Source organism: Heptranchias perlo, chromosome 1, assembly GCF_035084215.1.
Source record: "Heptranchias perlo isolate sHepPer1 chromosome 1, sHepPer1.hap1, whole genome shotgun sequence".
NCBI classification, from domain to species: domain Eukaryota; kingdom Metazoa; phylum Chordata; class Chondrichthyes; order Hexanchiformes; family Hexanchidae; genus Heptranchias; species Heptranchias perlo.
Genome location: NC_090325.1, coordinates 147,564,976 through 147,582,740, shown reverse-complemented (window position 1 = coordinate 147,582,740; position 17,765 = coordinate 147,564,976). Strand labels below are relative to the sequence as shown.

General features: G+C 41.5%; 1 protein-coding gene across 1 annotated transcript in view; it reads right to left on the bottom strand.

Moving 5' to 3' along the window:
• The window catches only part of frem3 (Fras1 related extracellular matrix 3), a 197,075-nt gene that overhangs the window by 85,878 nt on the left and 93,432 nt on the right, over positions 1–17,765 (bottom strand). Inside the window, exons 5-6 of the mRNA XM_067982755.1 lie at positions 12,048–12,173; positions 8,780–9,031 (exon numbers count right to left, since the gene is read on the bottom strand). Of these exons, the coding sequence (XP_067838856.1) occupies positions 8,780–9,031; positions 12,048–12,173 (378 nt within the window). The remainder of the gene's footprint in view (positions 1–8,779; positions 9,032–12,047; positions 12,174–17,765) is intronic.

Genomic DNA, 17,765 nt, shown 5'->3' with positions numbered 1-17,765 from the left:
CTCTGGTGGGAGAATCCAGAACAAGAGGGCATAATCTTAAAATTAGAGCTGGGCCATTCAGGAGTGAAATCAGGAAGCACTTTTTAACATAAATGATAGTGGAAATCTGGAACTCTTTCCCCAAACGGCTGTGGATGCTGGGTCAATTGAAATATGAATGGCTAAGAATGATAGGTTTGTGTTGGGTCAGAGTAACAAGGGATATGGAACAAACACGGGTAAATGGAGTTAAGGTACAGACCAGCCATGGTCTACTGGAATAGCGGAACAGGCTCGAGGGGTTTAATGAGCTACTCCAAGGGTATCATGTAGATAAAGACGAGGAGGGGATCAAGAATAGATCCTTAGGGGACACCAGAGTTCACTGTGCAGGGGTGTGAAGATAAGCCATATCTGGAGATGCTCTGGCTACAATTGTATCGGTAAGGGCAGAATCAAGTGAGGTCAGTCCCAGTGAGCCAGTCAACGGAGGAGAGGCATTGGTGGAAGATAGTGTGATCAAACATATCAAAGGCTGCGGAGAGATCCAGAAGAACGAGAAGCGATAGTGCACCTTGGTCACAGTCACAATCATTTGTAACTTTAATTAGGGCCATTTTAGTACAGGGCAGAAACCTGACTGGAGAGATTCAAGCACATGGTTGTGGGAAAGGGTGGCACAGATTTGGGTGAGAACAACATGCTCAAGGGCTTTGGAGAGAAAAGAGAGATGAAAAGACAGAGGGGGGGTCAAAGTTTTTGAGGGGCTAGTGACAGCAGTTTTGAAAGGGAATGGGGACAGTGTACCAGGAAAGGGAGCCATGTCAGCTAGCATGGAGACCAGGAGGGAAGTTGAGTAGACAGCAGCTTAGTGGAAGCGGGGGCAAGGGACCGGAAGGTGCATCTCATTGACAGGATGAGCTGAAAGAGAACACAAGGGGAGAAAGGAGGAAAAGGGCTAACAGCAAGGGGAAAGGGGATGCAATAGAGGCAGCTGAACAGATGGTTTCAATCTTAGTAACAAAAAAGTCCATGAGCTCCTTGCTTTTGTTGGAGATGTGAGTGGAGGGTACAATGCAGAGGGGTTTAAGTAAAGAGTTAGTAGTGGAGAAAAAAAGCCTAGAATTATCTTTCATTCCAGTACGATCCTGGAGTAATGAGCAGTTTCGACAGAGGACAGCAGGACCTGATCGTGCATGGTGTGGTCCAGCAAGATTTGGCGATGAATGGCTAAACCAATTGTGCGCCATATTCTTTCAAGTCTACGTCCCTTGGACTTAAGGGAGCGAGGATGCGAGCCATACCGGGGGAGCGACCAGGGCGGGACAGAATAAGGGTTTTACTGGGGACAAGGGCATCAAACTGATACTTTAGTGGAGTGTTATATTTTCAGAGGTGCCATCCTCAGATGAAACATTATGGGTGATTACACTGTTCCAGCAGGGAACAGTGCTTGCAGGGCACATATCTTGGGAATCATGGGTATGCAGCCTGTGATCTTAGAATCATAGAATAGTTACAGCACAGAAGGAAGCCATTCGGCCCATCAAGCCCATGTCAGCTCTTTGTAAGAGCAATCCAGTTAGTCCCATTGCCCCGCTCTTTCCCCGTAGCCCTGCAAATTTTTTCCCTTCAAGTATTTATCCAATTCCTTTTTGAAAGCCACGACTGAATTTTCTTCCACTGCCCTTTCAGGCAGCGCATAACTACTCACTGCGTGAAAAATCTTCTGAGAAGTCCCCCCTGCAAGTACTGATTCCCACTGGGTGGTAACCTAGCGGACCAAACCACCTGCCTGTTGTAGAACCCGCCCAAATTTAATTCCATTGATTTCAACAGGATGAAAATATTATGGGTTCTGCAACAGACTGGCGATCTGCTCCGCCAGATTACTGCCCAGGTGGTGAAGACAAAGTTTTCCCAGTATGTTGCTTGGGAACACAGTATCACAGAATCACTTCTATTAGCCTGAGATTCTGTTCTGCTGGTTCGGGTGATGGTTAAAGATCTCCCAGGACTATCCTAAGGAGGGCAGGATATTATTGCAGTGTCTGGGCCATCATTCTTCCTTCAAAGAGCATCATCAAAAACAGACTGACTAATCACTCATCTCAATGCTGTTTAAGGGATCTTGTGGTACAGAGTAAAGCTCTGTACCAGGGATGCAAATTTGTAAAATCTACCCCAAAATGTACATAAAGAGAGCTACTTACCAGACTTCTTCACTACTGGTGAATTGTCTGTTGATTGAGATGAACTGATGGGACAGTCAGCTCTTTTCAGTTGGTAGGAAATGCAATGTTAACGCACCAACCCCTTCCCCTGATGTTTTTAAAGTAAATAAAACACAGGCTTTGCATCATCATCAGGTATATATGTGCAAAGTAAAAGTGATGGAAGATCACCCATTAGAGGTAGTCTCACACTGATACAACTGGCATCAGCAGTATGATACTCTTGACATGGTAAACCTTGGCTTGGCACTGATGCCAAAAGTGCAATGTAACGTTAGTATAACTGTCATAAGCACAGGCCTGTATCCACAACACTGTAACGATGGATTCTGGAGCTGCAGTTCATTTATTAAAGCTGGCTTGTCCATCCCCTAGCCAAATAGTAGTACTCAATAGTCCATGAGCAGTACTTGTTATGATGGCTGTGGAACATATTCTCTATTATTGTTTGCTATATTCCATGGTCAGTAATTTGATTGCTGAACATTAATTGTTACATTAATTGTAACCTAGAAATTACTGTTTTCAATACTGATGTACGGGTTTGTATGACTTTCCTCTGCCTGCTGTTTTAATGGAAGCATTAACACCTTTATTTTAAAAGGCTAATGCCTCCATTGCATGAGTAGTGCACAGGGGCCAAACACAAGTAGGGGTGCTAAATAAATGTCTTGGGTTTTGCTCTAAGTGAAGGGAGAAGAAAGAGAGAAGGCAACACAAAAACACAAGAAGTTTTAACTGCAGCGATTTCTCCAGTCAAACACATGCTGAAAAGCAGCTGGATTCTCTGCCATTTCCCAAGCTACTAAGAGGATTGTTCCTAAAGTGAAAATGCACCTTCTATTCTGCAGCGTGCCTTTTATTTCCAACAATGGATTAATTCCTCTTTTATTCTTTCTTCCTGTTCTTAAGACGATTTTATGGAAGGCAGATATCTCTCAGTTTGAATTTCAATGACCAGAGCTTCCTAACCTCTTTACTGCTGATTAGATTTCCATTAATTTGAAAGTCTTTTATGGAATAAGTGGCCTATCCTCTCACAGTTAGTAAATTACAAAGCTCAGTACAGTTAAGTGAATGCACAATTAAATCGGTACAACAAGTGACTTTCACCCTCTTACAGTATTCTGTTTCTTAGGGGCATTTTTCAATTTATTTCAACAAGCAACTTTATTATCCCAGCACCTGGCCATTATCTTTGTGCTGTAAAAGTCTTGGTTTTATATATAATCCCTTATTATCCATATTTTTAGTTTTTAGGTACAGTTGATATAAATAACCACCAAAATGAAAAGCCTGTATTGTACTGTACTGCTGTGGTATTTTAAAACGATGTCTGTTTTAATACGTAAATGTAATTTAGAGATCAACTGCCCGTATGTTATATGCTTTACAATTTAAGCTTTGACATCTCAGGTATTGCTTGAAATTCTTAGGAGTCAGAGTGACAGCATGATTAAGGGAATCGTGCAACATCAAAATGACTAACAGACTGTCTCTGTTACAACAACGCACCGACAGTGGTGTGGCCAAGAGAAAGGAACAGCGGGAAACACTCGCTAAACCAGACGGAGCAGATTGTGGAATGAAACAAAATTTGGAGGATTAACTGAACTTACCCATCAATCCACAGTGATGAAATAATGTTGGCAGTTTGACCAGAACGGTGGCTTTTGGCAGTCGAGGGGAACTGTTATGTACATTAAGGAAGCAGGATGAATGTTGTCCCAGCATTCATGCTGCTGGTGATGTGGATGTTTCAGCTCCTGTTGTGCTGGGCCCAGGCTGACCACTCATTAGTGAGATCGTTGCAGTGGGCACACGGACAACTTGTTGCATAGACTCGGCTTGTATTCCCTTGAGTATAGAAGATTAAGGGGTGATCTAATTGAGGTGTTTAAGATGATTAAAGGATTTGATAGGGTAGATAGAGAGAAACGATTTCCTCTGGTGGGGGAGTCCAGAACAAGGGGGCATAACTTTAAAATTAAGGCTAGGCCATTCAGGGGTGATGTCAGGAAGCACTTCCTCACACGAAGGGTAGTGAAAATCTGGAACTCTCTCTCCCAAGAAGCTGTTGAGGCTGGGGGTCAATTGAACATTTCAAAACTGAGATTGATAGATTTTTGTTAGGCAAGAGTACAGACCAGCCATGATCTAATTGAATGGTGGAACAGGATCAAGGGGCTGAATGGCCTACTCCTGTTCCTATATTCCTAACTGATACAAGAAGAAAGGTAACATCCAAAACACATTTTGTGGGGGGGAAGGGGGGAGTTACATCTTCCCAAATCTGAAGACATGTATCATCTTAATCTGTGAACCATGACCATTGTTTCCCCAGTAAAACTGAAATTCTTCCTTAGTTATTCAACCTGGGGATTTAAAAAAATATATATTGCTTTTGGGGGCCATGTTCCATGAAACTGTTTCAGATTTAAATTACAGACTGTTCCAAACACTGTGCTGAGCAGTGAACTTTTGAGTGCAATGATCTCACAGCAGATAGACTTATCTGAAGGATTCAAAAAGTTTCAGGATACTGGCTTGAGAAGCAGGAAAAGCTTGTCAAAGTCATATCTAACTGGGCTTGGCAGTTTATTTCATTTCTAATATGTACTAAACTCTGTTCATTTAGAACTGATAATGAGCTATGAATGTTTGATAGTTATATATGTATGTGTGTGTAGATATATATATATATATATAAAATGTAAAATATTTTATTAGCAATGGCAGGGAAGGATAGCTCAGGTTGCTGTGTGTAACAATGTCATCAATGCATTCATAAAGAACGTGTTAATGATGTTGCTACATATTTCAACCAGACAAATTTTAATGAGAAATCTGGTTATACTTTTCATGAGGTCCACCTGCTGAACATTGCTTCTGAACTCCACTCATCTTAAACTCTTATGGTGAATATACAGAAGATTTTTTCAAAGAAATGACCCCTCCTGAGCATCCTTGAACTGGAGTGACCCCAACCACTCTTTCGCTTCCATGCCTAAAGACAGGGATGTGTCTGGCTATATTTGCATTTAGCAGCTGTCCTATTTCTTTAGAAACTTCATCCAATTTCCACAGGGCTCTTTCGAGATGGGATTAGCAGAAATGAGCAGGTGACAAAATGGAGTCAGCAAATTGGCACTCTTTTTAAATGAATTGCCTCAGATCAGGCCATGTGTTCTGTTAACCCTGTCACTATTCTAGCCATAACTCACCTGATAACAATTCAGATAACAATAGGAGATAAAGGATCATCCATTCGGCGTGGAGATACTCCACATTATCAGCCATATGAGGACCGGTTACATGAACTTGGTTTGTATTCCCTTGAGGTTAGAAGATTGAAGAGTGACCTAATCGAGGTCTTTAAAACGATAAAGGGATTCAATAGGGCGGATAAAGTGAAACTATTTCCTCTGGTAGGGGAATCCAAACAAGAGGGCATAATTTTAAAATTAGAGCTACGCCATTTAGAAGTGAAATGAGGAAGCACTTTTTAACATAAGGGGTAGTGGAAATCTGGAACTCTCTCCCTCAAAAGATTGTGGATGCTGGGTCAATTGAAACTTTCAACACTGAGATTGATAGATTGATAGGTCTACCAAAGGATATGCAGCAAAGGCCGGTAATGAAGAGTTGAGGCACACATCAGATCTGATTGAATGGTGGAGAAGGGACGAGGGGCTGAATGGCCTACTCCTGTTCCCATGTTCCTATTTCAAGCTGCCAGTCAGGAAATTCTACCAACTCATAATACACCAAAATATTTCTAAAAATAGGGAGTGGGTTGATATCAGAGACTATGGGTCCTGTGATTGAAAAAGAAAACATTAAAACATTAAAAATATTAGAAAAATATGCAAAAGAGACCTTGCTGTGGGAAAAGTATTTTTTTTGCTTTGGCTTGTGTTGTGTGTGAAAATATGGATGTGTGACATTGTAAATCTATTCAGCTACAGGAAACCGTTTTCAATGTTCTTATGGTTGCAAGGCAAGCATTATTCAAATCTGTTGTGCATAAATCACACAGTAAAGAGTATTTCGATAAACCTATTAATAACATCCAGTTAAATAAAGGATTCTTATTGATCGAGGATAGTCTTAATAATAATTTGCAAAGTCTTGTGTCTGCCTCCAGCAGCAGCTGCCACAGGTGTAAACCTGTATCACATGTAAATATCAGCATTGAGAACACATTGCTAGCACCCACCTATCAGTTTATATACAACTTGGTTTTGCTAACACCACAGATTAGTGCTTGAAAAACTGAGAAGAAAACACCGTTGCCCATGATTCCTACTAAATGTGTCCGTTAAGTATTCCTCACTGCAAGCACAAAGAGTGTGTGTGTTTAGGCAGAGGGAAGTGTGGCATAGTTGCACTGTGAGATGCAAATGCTATTTGCGGCCATAAAGGGCTGAAATTTGAACATAGCGCTTACAGAACTAGTGTCCATGTCACTGTGCCAAAGGAGATGATGAAACCTTCTGTGCTTTTAGCTTCTTTGGCTCTTCTCACAGGAAGTCGATAGCACAGAATCTGTGGTAAGTGTGACACATTTTAGGTTTGGAATGCTCAAAATATTTCTGCTCATTGTGGTGCCATATTTATTGGTGCTCCCACTTATGCTTTCCTTGTGATCTCAATGTTTTTTTGAAAAAGTTAACCTTATGCATAAACAACCAGCATCACCACAGATCACTGTGAATCGTGCTTTTATTTAAAAGTCGATCCTAATCAGCAGTCAGTTATAATTTTTGGAATTAATTTTGCAGCTATGGTTTCTTGTAGCGGTCTCCTATTAAAGAGTTGAGATGTGCTCTTCTTCCCTAACACTAAAGTCACAGGAGTTAATTAAAAGTCTGGGTAATGGATCCCAAACTGCAGACTCACAATCTGCCAGAAATCACAAAAAACAAAATATTGTGACATTAGGGCCTATGTCTGAGTGTAAAGACAAATCAAATACTTAGGGATATGCCAAAAAACCTCTTGTAACAACTACTACCCTTGAGATCAGCTGCAACCATGAGTGTCAGAAACATAGGTGCTTTATCTGTGAATGGGCAAATTGCAATGGAAACAAGTTTCTTCACCTGTATCAAACCAAACACTTGAAGCACTCTTCCCACCCATGCTTCAGTTAGTTGCACTTGGAACCTCCAGTCTGCAATGATTTGTGTTAAAAAAAAATTGTTACAACTTATTTGTAAGAGTGGAGTCAACACATAGACTGACTACAATGTACTTTTTAAATATGAAACAGTCTTCTGCTGTCTTTGATCATTAGAATTTGGATGCTCGAGAGCCGGTAAACAGTCCTTTCAAGTGGTTGCTCCTTATTTGTACTTCTTAATTAAAACATGATTTACAATGATAACCAATTACTTTCTCAAGCTCCAATTTATTTAAATCCATATTAAAAGTTTTTTTTAAAACAAGGATAATCTGAAAAGTTGGATGATTTCATTTCCAGTCGAGTGTCCCAATTGAAGTCCAGAGCCCCAATTTTACTCACCCCCTGCGCTCGATCAGAATAGGGCGTGCGGGGGTTAAAATGCGGGCAGGGTACTTACCTCTCCGTTTGCATCGCACTTCCACCGACCGATATTTTAATTCCCAGGTTTCAAGGGCAGGCAGGCGAGGGTCTCATAAATATTCAAAAGTTGGGACCCAGTAACATCACTCAGACCTCAACATGAATTTAACCCCGTGGGGACTCTCACTGAGTGCCGAACCTGTCTAGGAAAGCTGGCAGCAGATAGATCAATGGCAAAAAGTGACCCAGCATGGTAAGTTTTTAAAAATATTTATTGGCTTCCTTGTGGGCCAGGAGGAGCAGGAGTGCTCCTCTGGGCCCCACTAGCATACCTTGGGTCTCTTCTGCCTGGGCCTTCCTCCCCTACTCGTGAGCATTATTGCCTCCCTCCCCCTTCCCTGCCAATGATTTATCTTAATGCTGGGGACTGTTCCCTATAGTCCCCAGCCATCCTAAATCCCGCTACCCCTGCCGACCGCCACGTCATTGTCACCAGGTTTGGGTGGGAGTCAGCATTCCAAAAATTAAAATGGACCAGGCTTCACGTCATGCGGGCCTGTCACTTAACTCGGCCCCCGCGAGCCGCATTTGCACCCATAGTGAAAATTAGGGCTTAGATGTCGCCATGAGGTTATTTCAAAATGAAAAATTAGAAGAGTCTTTTATACAGAGTTGGTGTTTCTGGAGGAAAATGATAAAATGGACCAAGTGGGTGCTTAAACAACAGGGTGAGTTTGATGGGCTGTATGACTTTTTGTTCTCCCCTCCATTTTATGCCCTAATGCTAATTAGTGTCACCGCTTCCTCTTCCCAAACAGCTGACTGTTTATATACAGCTGTAAAGCCCCGGTGAAGTCAACACCATCACCACCAGTTAGCACATGGTGCCACCCCTTCTAGTTATCACTGATTTTATGGACCAATTGTTTTTTTTGTGACAAATGTAAGAACAACTCCCAGATCATTTCATTGCAAAATAAGATAAATGACAAGACTACCAAATGTACGTACTACTTACCATCAGCCATATCTGGGAGAATGACTACACGAGAAGTGGGGTATTGTTTGCCAATCTGACCACCCATGGGCATGCTGAGTGTGATGTTGAAGCTCTCATCTTCTTCGTAGAGTGAATCATCGATGATGACAATGCGACAGAATTTTTCTGTCTCTTCTTTATCGAATCGAATTATACTGGTGTGATCCTCTGGGCGGGTGATAAAGTCAGAATAGGACAAGATGGTACTTGGAATAGTGCCTGTGGCAGTGCCTGAAGGAAAAGTATAAATACATTAAACAATTCATCTCTCCAACCAAATCTGAATCTCCCTTCTACATAAAAGAAAGACTTGCATTTATATAGCACCTTCCACGACCTCAGGACATCCCAAAGCACTTTACAGCCAATGAAGTACTGTTGTAATGTACGAATGGGGTGATGCTATGGAGTTGGGAGAGGATAGTGGGCCATTTAGGAATAGAATGGAGCTCCTTTTGTTTTTCTCCTTTCTTGTTTATTAGGTTCTATGGAAAGGTGGAAATGTAGGGGCATCATTTTAAAATTTGAACTGTATGGAACATTTCCGATGTTATTCATGATTTAAAAAAAACAGGAAAATAATTGAATGAACTTTGCCACTATAGTTTCTTTATTACAGTCATGCAGCTCCTCCATGATGCCTTTTCCTGTCTGGGTGATGCACTGTAACTACAAAACTGAAAAAGAAACTCTTTATTAAAAGAGTTTCCACCTCACTGGGGCAACGTCAGGCCAGCCCACATCCAACAACCTGCTTTTAAAGTTCTGCTCCCATTTTGACAGCTGTGGAAAATTCTACCGCAGCAGCTGATATTACTTGTGCTGCAATGTGAACTTTGTTTTCAGAACTTTTTTTTTCATTTTTTTCTTTAGCTTTTATTAAGGCAAGATAGGAGGGGGAAGAAAAGAACAGTGGAAGGGCTTATGATCAGCACTGAGTCATGTACAACCTCTTTATCAATAAGCCAGGAAAAGTTTACGGGGTACTTCACTCTTAAAAAGCAGCCAATTTAAATTTGTCCCTTTATACTGTGAAATACTCATATTCACCAGGACTCAGTATTGTTCTGTTGCTGTCGCGCTTGAAGTAGTTAATGTACAGCACATTTCTAATATTGTGCCTGTTCTATTTCTGATGTGTGGTCAGCAGTGCTGCAGTAGTCATGAAAGGGTTAAGTTAAAATGGAAATGATGCGAGATTTGTCACGCTCGCTGTGGTTGCCCTTCCTCAAAATAATGAAGCAGCTTCAAAGGACTACCCTGAGCCTGTGAGGGTCAAGCAAATATGATGTAAATGCATTTAGACCAACTTTATTTGACATGCTTAGACTGGGCAGTAAAGAAAAAAAACTTCTTTGTTGTCAGGGAATCATTATGAATATTTTTTTTAAAGTCAGAGGTTTATATTTTAGAGAAGTTGCAATTACCGAACAGTTTGTTTCAAATCTAATTTAAAGAAGAATATCGCGACTTCCTCTCTGTGTGGAAGTGCTCAGAAATGCATCCGACAATTGATGTTGCCCGAGTGTGGTGAGCCCTCTTGTTCTTGTAAAAGGAAATAGTACAAATTTTGAATGAAAAGCATGCCACTGATTTTGAGATATGTGCATAAAATTAAATAACACATCCTAAGAACAAATCAATCGGTTGGCGTGGAAAGAGATGAATGAGAAACTCCTAGGGAAAAACAAAACAAAGCAAAAAAAATCCCAGCGGATCTGAGAAAGCCAAACTCATCAATGTCAAGTGGTCAACCTAACAGGGGAGGTTTAGTAGCCTGACCCTGTGGTGCAGGAAGCAAACTCTCACTGAGATTTTCTGTGACCCTCAACACTTAGAAAAAAGCCTTTCCCTGACGACCTGCTGCTTCCTGAGAGGAGATTGGATGACCTTTGGACCTGTGACTTTCTAAAGATCACTGCCAGCTGATGAAGCTGCCTTGCTGTGACAAACACAGCAGCGGGAGTATGGGAAGTTAAAAGGTATGATTTTTTGGGGGGAGGTGGCAGATATAATTATAAAAATCACTAAAAAGAAAAAAATCAGCTTCTGTTGCTGTGTTTTTGAAACACTACAGAACTCATGTACCATTAAGATCATAATGTACAAAGGGAAAATGTAGTTTGTTCAGTGTTCTCCGAAACAAACCTCTACTCAGTTTGATTTAGTTGCTCAATAACCTTCATTAAATCTGTACTTTGTGAAACTTTCTTTACTAAGACATTGCCAGTTTATTAATATATGTGTTTCTATCTGCGCCAGACATCTACAGTATCCCTTTCGGTTCTACTGTGAATTTAATGAAATTTAATTTCAAAAGAACAGACACACACTAATTGCTTTTTTAGTGGTAAGTTGTCTTGAGCTGTAAAAAAAAAAGCTTCTTGGTGGTAAACACGGATTTTTGCCGATATACATTGATCTTTCATGCAATTTAAAGGCAATGGGGCTGAAATTCTGTGAGAGTTAAGGCGGGAGACCAGTGGGACCCCCACAGAATGTCAAAGCAAGCTCAAAATATGTCCCTTGTAAAGACAATCTTTGTGATGAAAAATGTTGGTGCAGCCAATCCAAACATGTTGTTTTCAGCCTACAGGTGTAAGTATTCCACTGTCTGCAACAGATTTCAACAATGTTCAGGTGATGCCTACAAAATGCTTCAGCTTCCCCCCCAGCCGTCCCTACCAGTGTTCATAATGTCACTTAAAGATCTCAACTGAATTACACCTTGCAAGCCTCTCTCTCTCTCTCTCTCTCGCTCACCTATTAATCTGGACTGTATGTATTGAAGATACTGCTGAAAGATGGAGGAGCTGTGTTTTTCAATCTGGACGATGGTGAGCCTCCTTCATTCACACCTCCCATCTGATCACTGGGCAGGCAGCTGAGCCAGCATATAAAATGTTATTTGATTGATTGCTATCTCTGTGCTCCAGAGACCACCCAGAGATCAGATACTTGGGCTGCACATGTTCACACTTCTGAGCGTTGACAAGATCAAGTTCTTAGATAAGAAATGCCTTCAAGCAGAACTCTTTTGAACTCTGCAGAAACTTCTTTTCCTGACTGCTCATCTACTTTTTCTTCATCTTCCATATCATCCACTTATGGTTAATTAATTTAAAAAAAAATAAATCCTCATCGTCCTTTTCCTGATTATTTGCACTATTTATTGTGTGAAGTGCTTTGAGGTGCTTCAATGATTCCATGAGATCAATTATAGAAATGCAAGTATTTATAAGTTCACCTTGCTGTGTGAAACAGATGACCATGAGTTCCTGGCTAACATCACCGGACCTCCTCACAGGAATGAACACCTCACCAGTATCCTCCTCGATACTGTACTCCGACTGTGGAATGTAAACTGTTGACTCTGTTGAAAAGCAAAATAAAAATGAATTGTTGGGCGTCAGTGTCGAATTGCACCAAATGCACTGTTCCTCACTAATCTAATCTCATCAATATAATTGCTAAGTATTGCACAGCAGTTTTACAATAGAGTAGTTTCATTGAGGAAAACAAATTAATTGTACGTTATTCTCTTTCAAATGAAGTCAGTTTCTGTGCAAGGCTAGTAATTCTGTGTTTCCATAGACAGTCTAACTATTCATCAAGCTTAGACATTCACCCAAATTGTTTGTAGTACAAGTCATATCCATCAAGTCCATACAGTCCTACTGCTTTCCCTAGTTACAAACTACTTTATGTTAATTGTTCACAAAATAAACTGCGAAGATATTTAATATATTTCCTCTTACTATTCCTTTACTCTTCTAGGTTTCCATATAGCACGTGTTGTCTCGGATGATGTATCTACTCACAGGCCTAATTCTCACACATTGAGACCACATCAAACGCTCTCACATTGAGACTGCATCAAACACAGAATCATAGAAATTTATGGCACAGAAGGAGACCATTCAACCCATCGTGTCTGTGCCGGCTGAAAAAGAGCTATCCAGCCTAATCCTATATTCCAGCTCTTGGTCCGTAGCCTTGTAGGTTACGGAACTTCAAGTGCACATTCAAGTACTTTTTAAATGCGATGAGGGTTTCTGCCTCTACCACACTTTCAGGCAGTGAGTTCCAGACCCCCACCACCTTCTGGGTGAAAAGAATTCTCCTCAGCTCCCCTCTAATCCTTCTACCAATTACTTTAAATCTATGCCCCCTGGTTATTGACCTCTCTGCTAAGGGAAATAAGTCCTTCCTATCCACTTTATCTAGGCTCCTCGTAATTTTATACACCTCAATTTAATCTCTCCTCAACCTCCTCTGTTCCAAAGAAAAAACCCCAACCTATCCAATCTTTCCTCATAGCTAAAATTCTCCAGTCCTGGCAATTCCTCGTAAATCTCCTCTGTGCCCTTTCTAGTGCAATTACAACTTTCCTGTAATGTGGTGACCAGAAATGTGCACAGTACTCTAGCCATGGCCTAACTAGTGTTTTATATGGTTCAAGCAAAATCTCCCTGTTCTTATATTCTATGCCTCAGCTAATAAAGGAAAGTATCCCATATGCCTTCTTAACCACCTTATCTACCAGTCCTGCTACCTTCAGGGATCTGTGGACATGCACTCCAAGATCTTCTGTTCCTCTACACCTCTAAGTATCCTCCCATTTATTGTGTATTCCCTTGTCTTGTTTGCCTTCCCCAAATGCATTACCTCACACTTCTCTGGATTGAATTCCATTTGCCACTTTTCTGCCCACCTGACCAGTCCATTGATATCTTCCTGCAGTCTTTTTGAAGGGGTGACTAAAGTAGTGGACAGGGGAATGTCAATGGACTTCCAGAAGGCATTTGATAAAGTCCCACATAAGAGACTGTTAGCTAAGATAGAAGCCCATGGAATCGAGGGAAAAGTATGGACTTGGTTAGGAGGTTGGCTGAGCGAAAGGCGACAGAGAGTAGGGTTAATGGGTAGGTACTCACATTGGTAGGATGTAACTAGTGGAGTCCCGCAGGGATCTGTCTTGGGGCCTCAATTATTCACAATATTTATTAACGACTTAGATGAAGGCATAGAAAGTCTCATATCTAAGTTTGCCGATGACACAAAGATTGGTGGCATTTTAAGCAGTGTAGATGAAAACATAAAATTACAAAGCGATATTGATAGATTAGGTGAATGGGCAAAACTGTGGCAGATGGAATTCAATGTAGGCAAATGGGAGGTCATCCACTTTGGATCAAAAAAGGATAGAACAGGGTACTTCCTAAATAGTAAAAAGTTAAAAACAGTGGATGTCCAAAGGGACTTAGGGGTTCAGGTACATAGATCATTGAAGTGTCATGAACAGGTGCAGAAAATAATCAAGAAGGCTAATGGAATGCTGGCCTTTATATCTAGAGGACTAGAGTACAAGGGGGCAGAAGTTATGCTGCAGATATACAAAACCCTGGTTAGAATGCACCTGGAGTACTGTGAGCAGTTCTGGGCACCGCACCTTCAGAAGGACATATTGGCCTTGGAGGGAGTGCAGCGTAGGTTTATTAGAATGATACCCGGACTTCAAGGGTTAAGTTACGAGGAGAGATTACATAAATTGGGGTTGTATTCTATAGAGGTTAAGGGGTGATCTGATCGAAGTTTATAAGATATTAAGGGGAACAGATAGGGTGGATAGAGAGAAACTATTTCTGCTGGTTGGGGATTTTAGGAGTAGGGGGCACAGTCGAAAAATTAGAGCCAGGCCTTTCAGGAGCGAGATTAGAAAACATTTCTACACACAAAGGGTGGTAGAAGTTTGGAACTCTCTTCCGCAAATGGCAATTGATGCTAGCTCAATTGCTGAATTTAAATCTGAGATAGATAGCTTTTTGCCAACCAAAGGTATTACGGGATATGGGCCAAAGGCAGGTATATGGAGGTAGATCACAGATCAGCCATGATCTTATCAATGGCGGAGCAGGCGCGAGGGGCTGAATGGCCTATTCCTGTTCCTATATTCCTATTATCCTATGTCTACAACTATCCTCCTCACTATCAACCACATGGCCAATTTTTGTGTCAACTGCAAACTTCTTATTATGCCCCCTATATTTAAATCTACATTGATATATACCACAAAAAGCAAGGAACCTAGTACTGAGCCCTGCAGAACTCCACTGGAAACAGCTTTCCAGTCACAAAAACACCCGTCAACCATTACCGTTTGCTTCCTGCCACTGAGACAATTTTGGATCCAACTTGCCACTTTCCCTTGGATCCCATGCGCTTTTACTTTCCTGACCAGTCTGCCATTTGGGACCTTGTCAAAAGTCTTGCTAAAATCCACGTAGACTACATCAAACACTACCCTCTTTGACCCTCCTCGTTACCGCCTCAAAAAATTCAATCAAGTTAGTCAGACACGACCTTCCCTTAACAAATCCATGCTGAATGTCCTTGATTAATCCATGCCTTTCTAAATGACGATTAATATTGTCCTTCAGAATTGTTTCCAATAATTTGCCCACCACCAAGGTTAGGCTGACTGGCCTATAATTACTCGGTCTACCCCTTTCTCCCTTTTTAAACAACGCAGTCCTCCAGTCCTCCGTCACCACGCCTGTAGCCAGAGATGATTGGAAAATTATGGTCAGAGCCTCTGTTGTTTCCTCCCTTGCTTTTCTGAACAACCTGGGATACATTTTAACCGGGCCTGGGGATTTATCTACTTTCAAAGACGCTAATCCCCTTAATAATTCCTCCCTCACTATGATTATTCCATCCAATATTTCACACTCCTCCTCCTTAACTATAATGTCTGCATCGTCCCCCTCTTTTGTGAAGACAGACGCAAAGCATTCATTAAGAACCATATCCACGTCTTCCGCCTCCACACACAAGTTATCTTCTCGGTAATAGGTCCTACTTTTTCCTTAGTTATTCTCCTGCTCTTTATGCTCTTTATGTACTTATAAAACATATTTGGGTTTTCCTTGATTTTACGTGCCAATATTTTTTCATATCCTCTCTTTGCTTTCCTAATTTCCTTTTTAATTTCATCCCTGCACTTTCTGTACTCCTCTAGGCTTTCTGCAGTTTTGAGCTCTCGGTATCTGACATAAGCTTCCTTTTTTTGCCTTATCCTACCCTGTATGCTCCTTGACACCCAGGGGACTCTAGATTTAGGAGTCCCGTCCTTTTTCTTCGTAGGAACATATTTGGTCTGAACCCTCACTATCTCCCCCTAGAATGCCTCCCACTGCTCTGATACTGATTTACTTTCAAGTAGTTACTTCCAGTCCACTTTTGACAAATCACATCTCAGCTTAGTAAAATGGCCTTTCCCCAATTGAGAACTTTTACTCCTGTTCTATCTTTGTCCTTTTCCATAACTATACTAAATCTAACTGAATTATGATCACTACCACCAAAATGCTCTCCCACTGATACCCCTTCCACCTGCCCAGCTTCACTCCCTAAAACTAAATCCGGAACTGCCCCCTCTCTTGTTTGGGCTTGCTACGTGCTGGCTAAAAAAGTTCTCCTGAATGCATTTTAAGAATTCAGCACCCTCTATACCTTTTAGACTGATTCTATCCCAGTTAATATTAGGGTAGTTAAGTCCCCAGCTATTACTGCCCTATCATTTTTGCACTTCTCAAAAATTTGCCTACATATTTGCTCTTCTATCTCCCTCTGACTATTTGGGGGTCTATAGTACATTCCCAGCAATGTGATTGCCCCTTTTTTGTTCTTCAGTTCAACCCACATGGCCTCATTTGATGATCCTTCTAACATAGAAACATAGAAAATAGGAGCAAGAGTAGGCCATTCAGCCCTTCGGGCCTGCTCCGCCATTCACAATGATCATGGCTGACCGTCAAACTCAGTACCCTGTTCCCGCTTTTTCCTCATATCCCTTGATCCCTTTAGCATTAAGAAATATATCTATCTCCTTCTTGAATACATCTAATGACTTGGCCTCCAATGCCTTCTGTGGTAGAGAATTCCACAGGTTCACCACCCTCTGAGTGAAGAAATTTCTTCTCATCTCAGTTATAAATGGCATACCCCGTATCCTGAGACAGTTCACCCCAGGTTCTGGACTTCCCAACCATCGGGAACATCCTCTCTGCATCTAGTCTGTCTAGTCCTGTTAGAATTTTATATGTTACGATGAGATCACCTCTCATTCTTCTAAACTCTAGTGAATATAGGCCTAGTCGACCCAATCGCTCCTCATACGTCAGTCCTGCCATCCCAGGAATCAGTCTGGTAAACCTTTGTTGCATTCCCTCCATGGCAAGGACATCCTTCCTCAGATAAGGAGACCAAAACGGTACATAAAAGTCCAGATGTGGTCTCACCAAGGCCCTGTATAACTGCAGTAAGACATCCCTGCTCCTGTACTCAAATCCTCTTGCAATGAAGGCCAACATACCATTCGCCTTCCTAACTGCTTGCTGCACCTGAATGCTTGCTTTCAGCGACTGGTGTACAAGGACACCCAGGTCTCGTCCCTCCTCATGGCTGTCATTGTTTCTTTAACCAATATTGCCACCTTACCCCCTGCATTGAATACCCACTCTGAGACTGCATCGAACACTCACACACTGAAACTGCATTGAACGCTCTCAAACTGAGACCACATTGAACACTCACACATTAAGACTGCATCGAATACTCACTGTGACTGCATCAAACGTTCACACTGAAGTAATTGAAAGGAAAATCGGATGGGGTGTAGAACAGGCAACCGATTCGCAACCGTCTGTTTTGCGCCTCACCCAAAATTGAATTTTACCCCCTTTGCCTCCTCTTACACTTTCTTCTAACCATTTTTCTCCCCCACCCCAGGTTCACCATACCTACACTGTCCTCTTAATTGCAGATGCTTTTATTGCTTATTTTTTCATTGACTTGTTGAGAAATTCACTTCAGTAAAACAAAGGAAAGAATCCCTCACCAGCCTGTCCTCCCTCTCTTCCCCCAGATGATCCAGCTGAGACTGAAAATCACACCTTCTAGC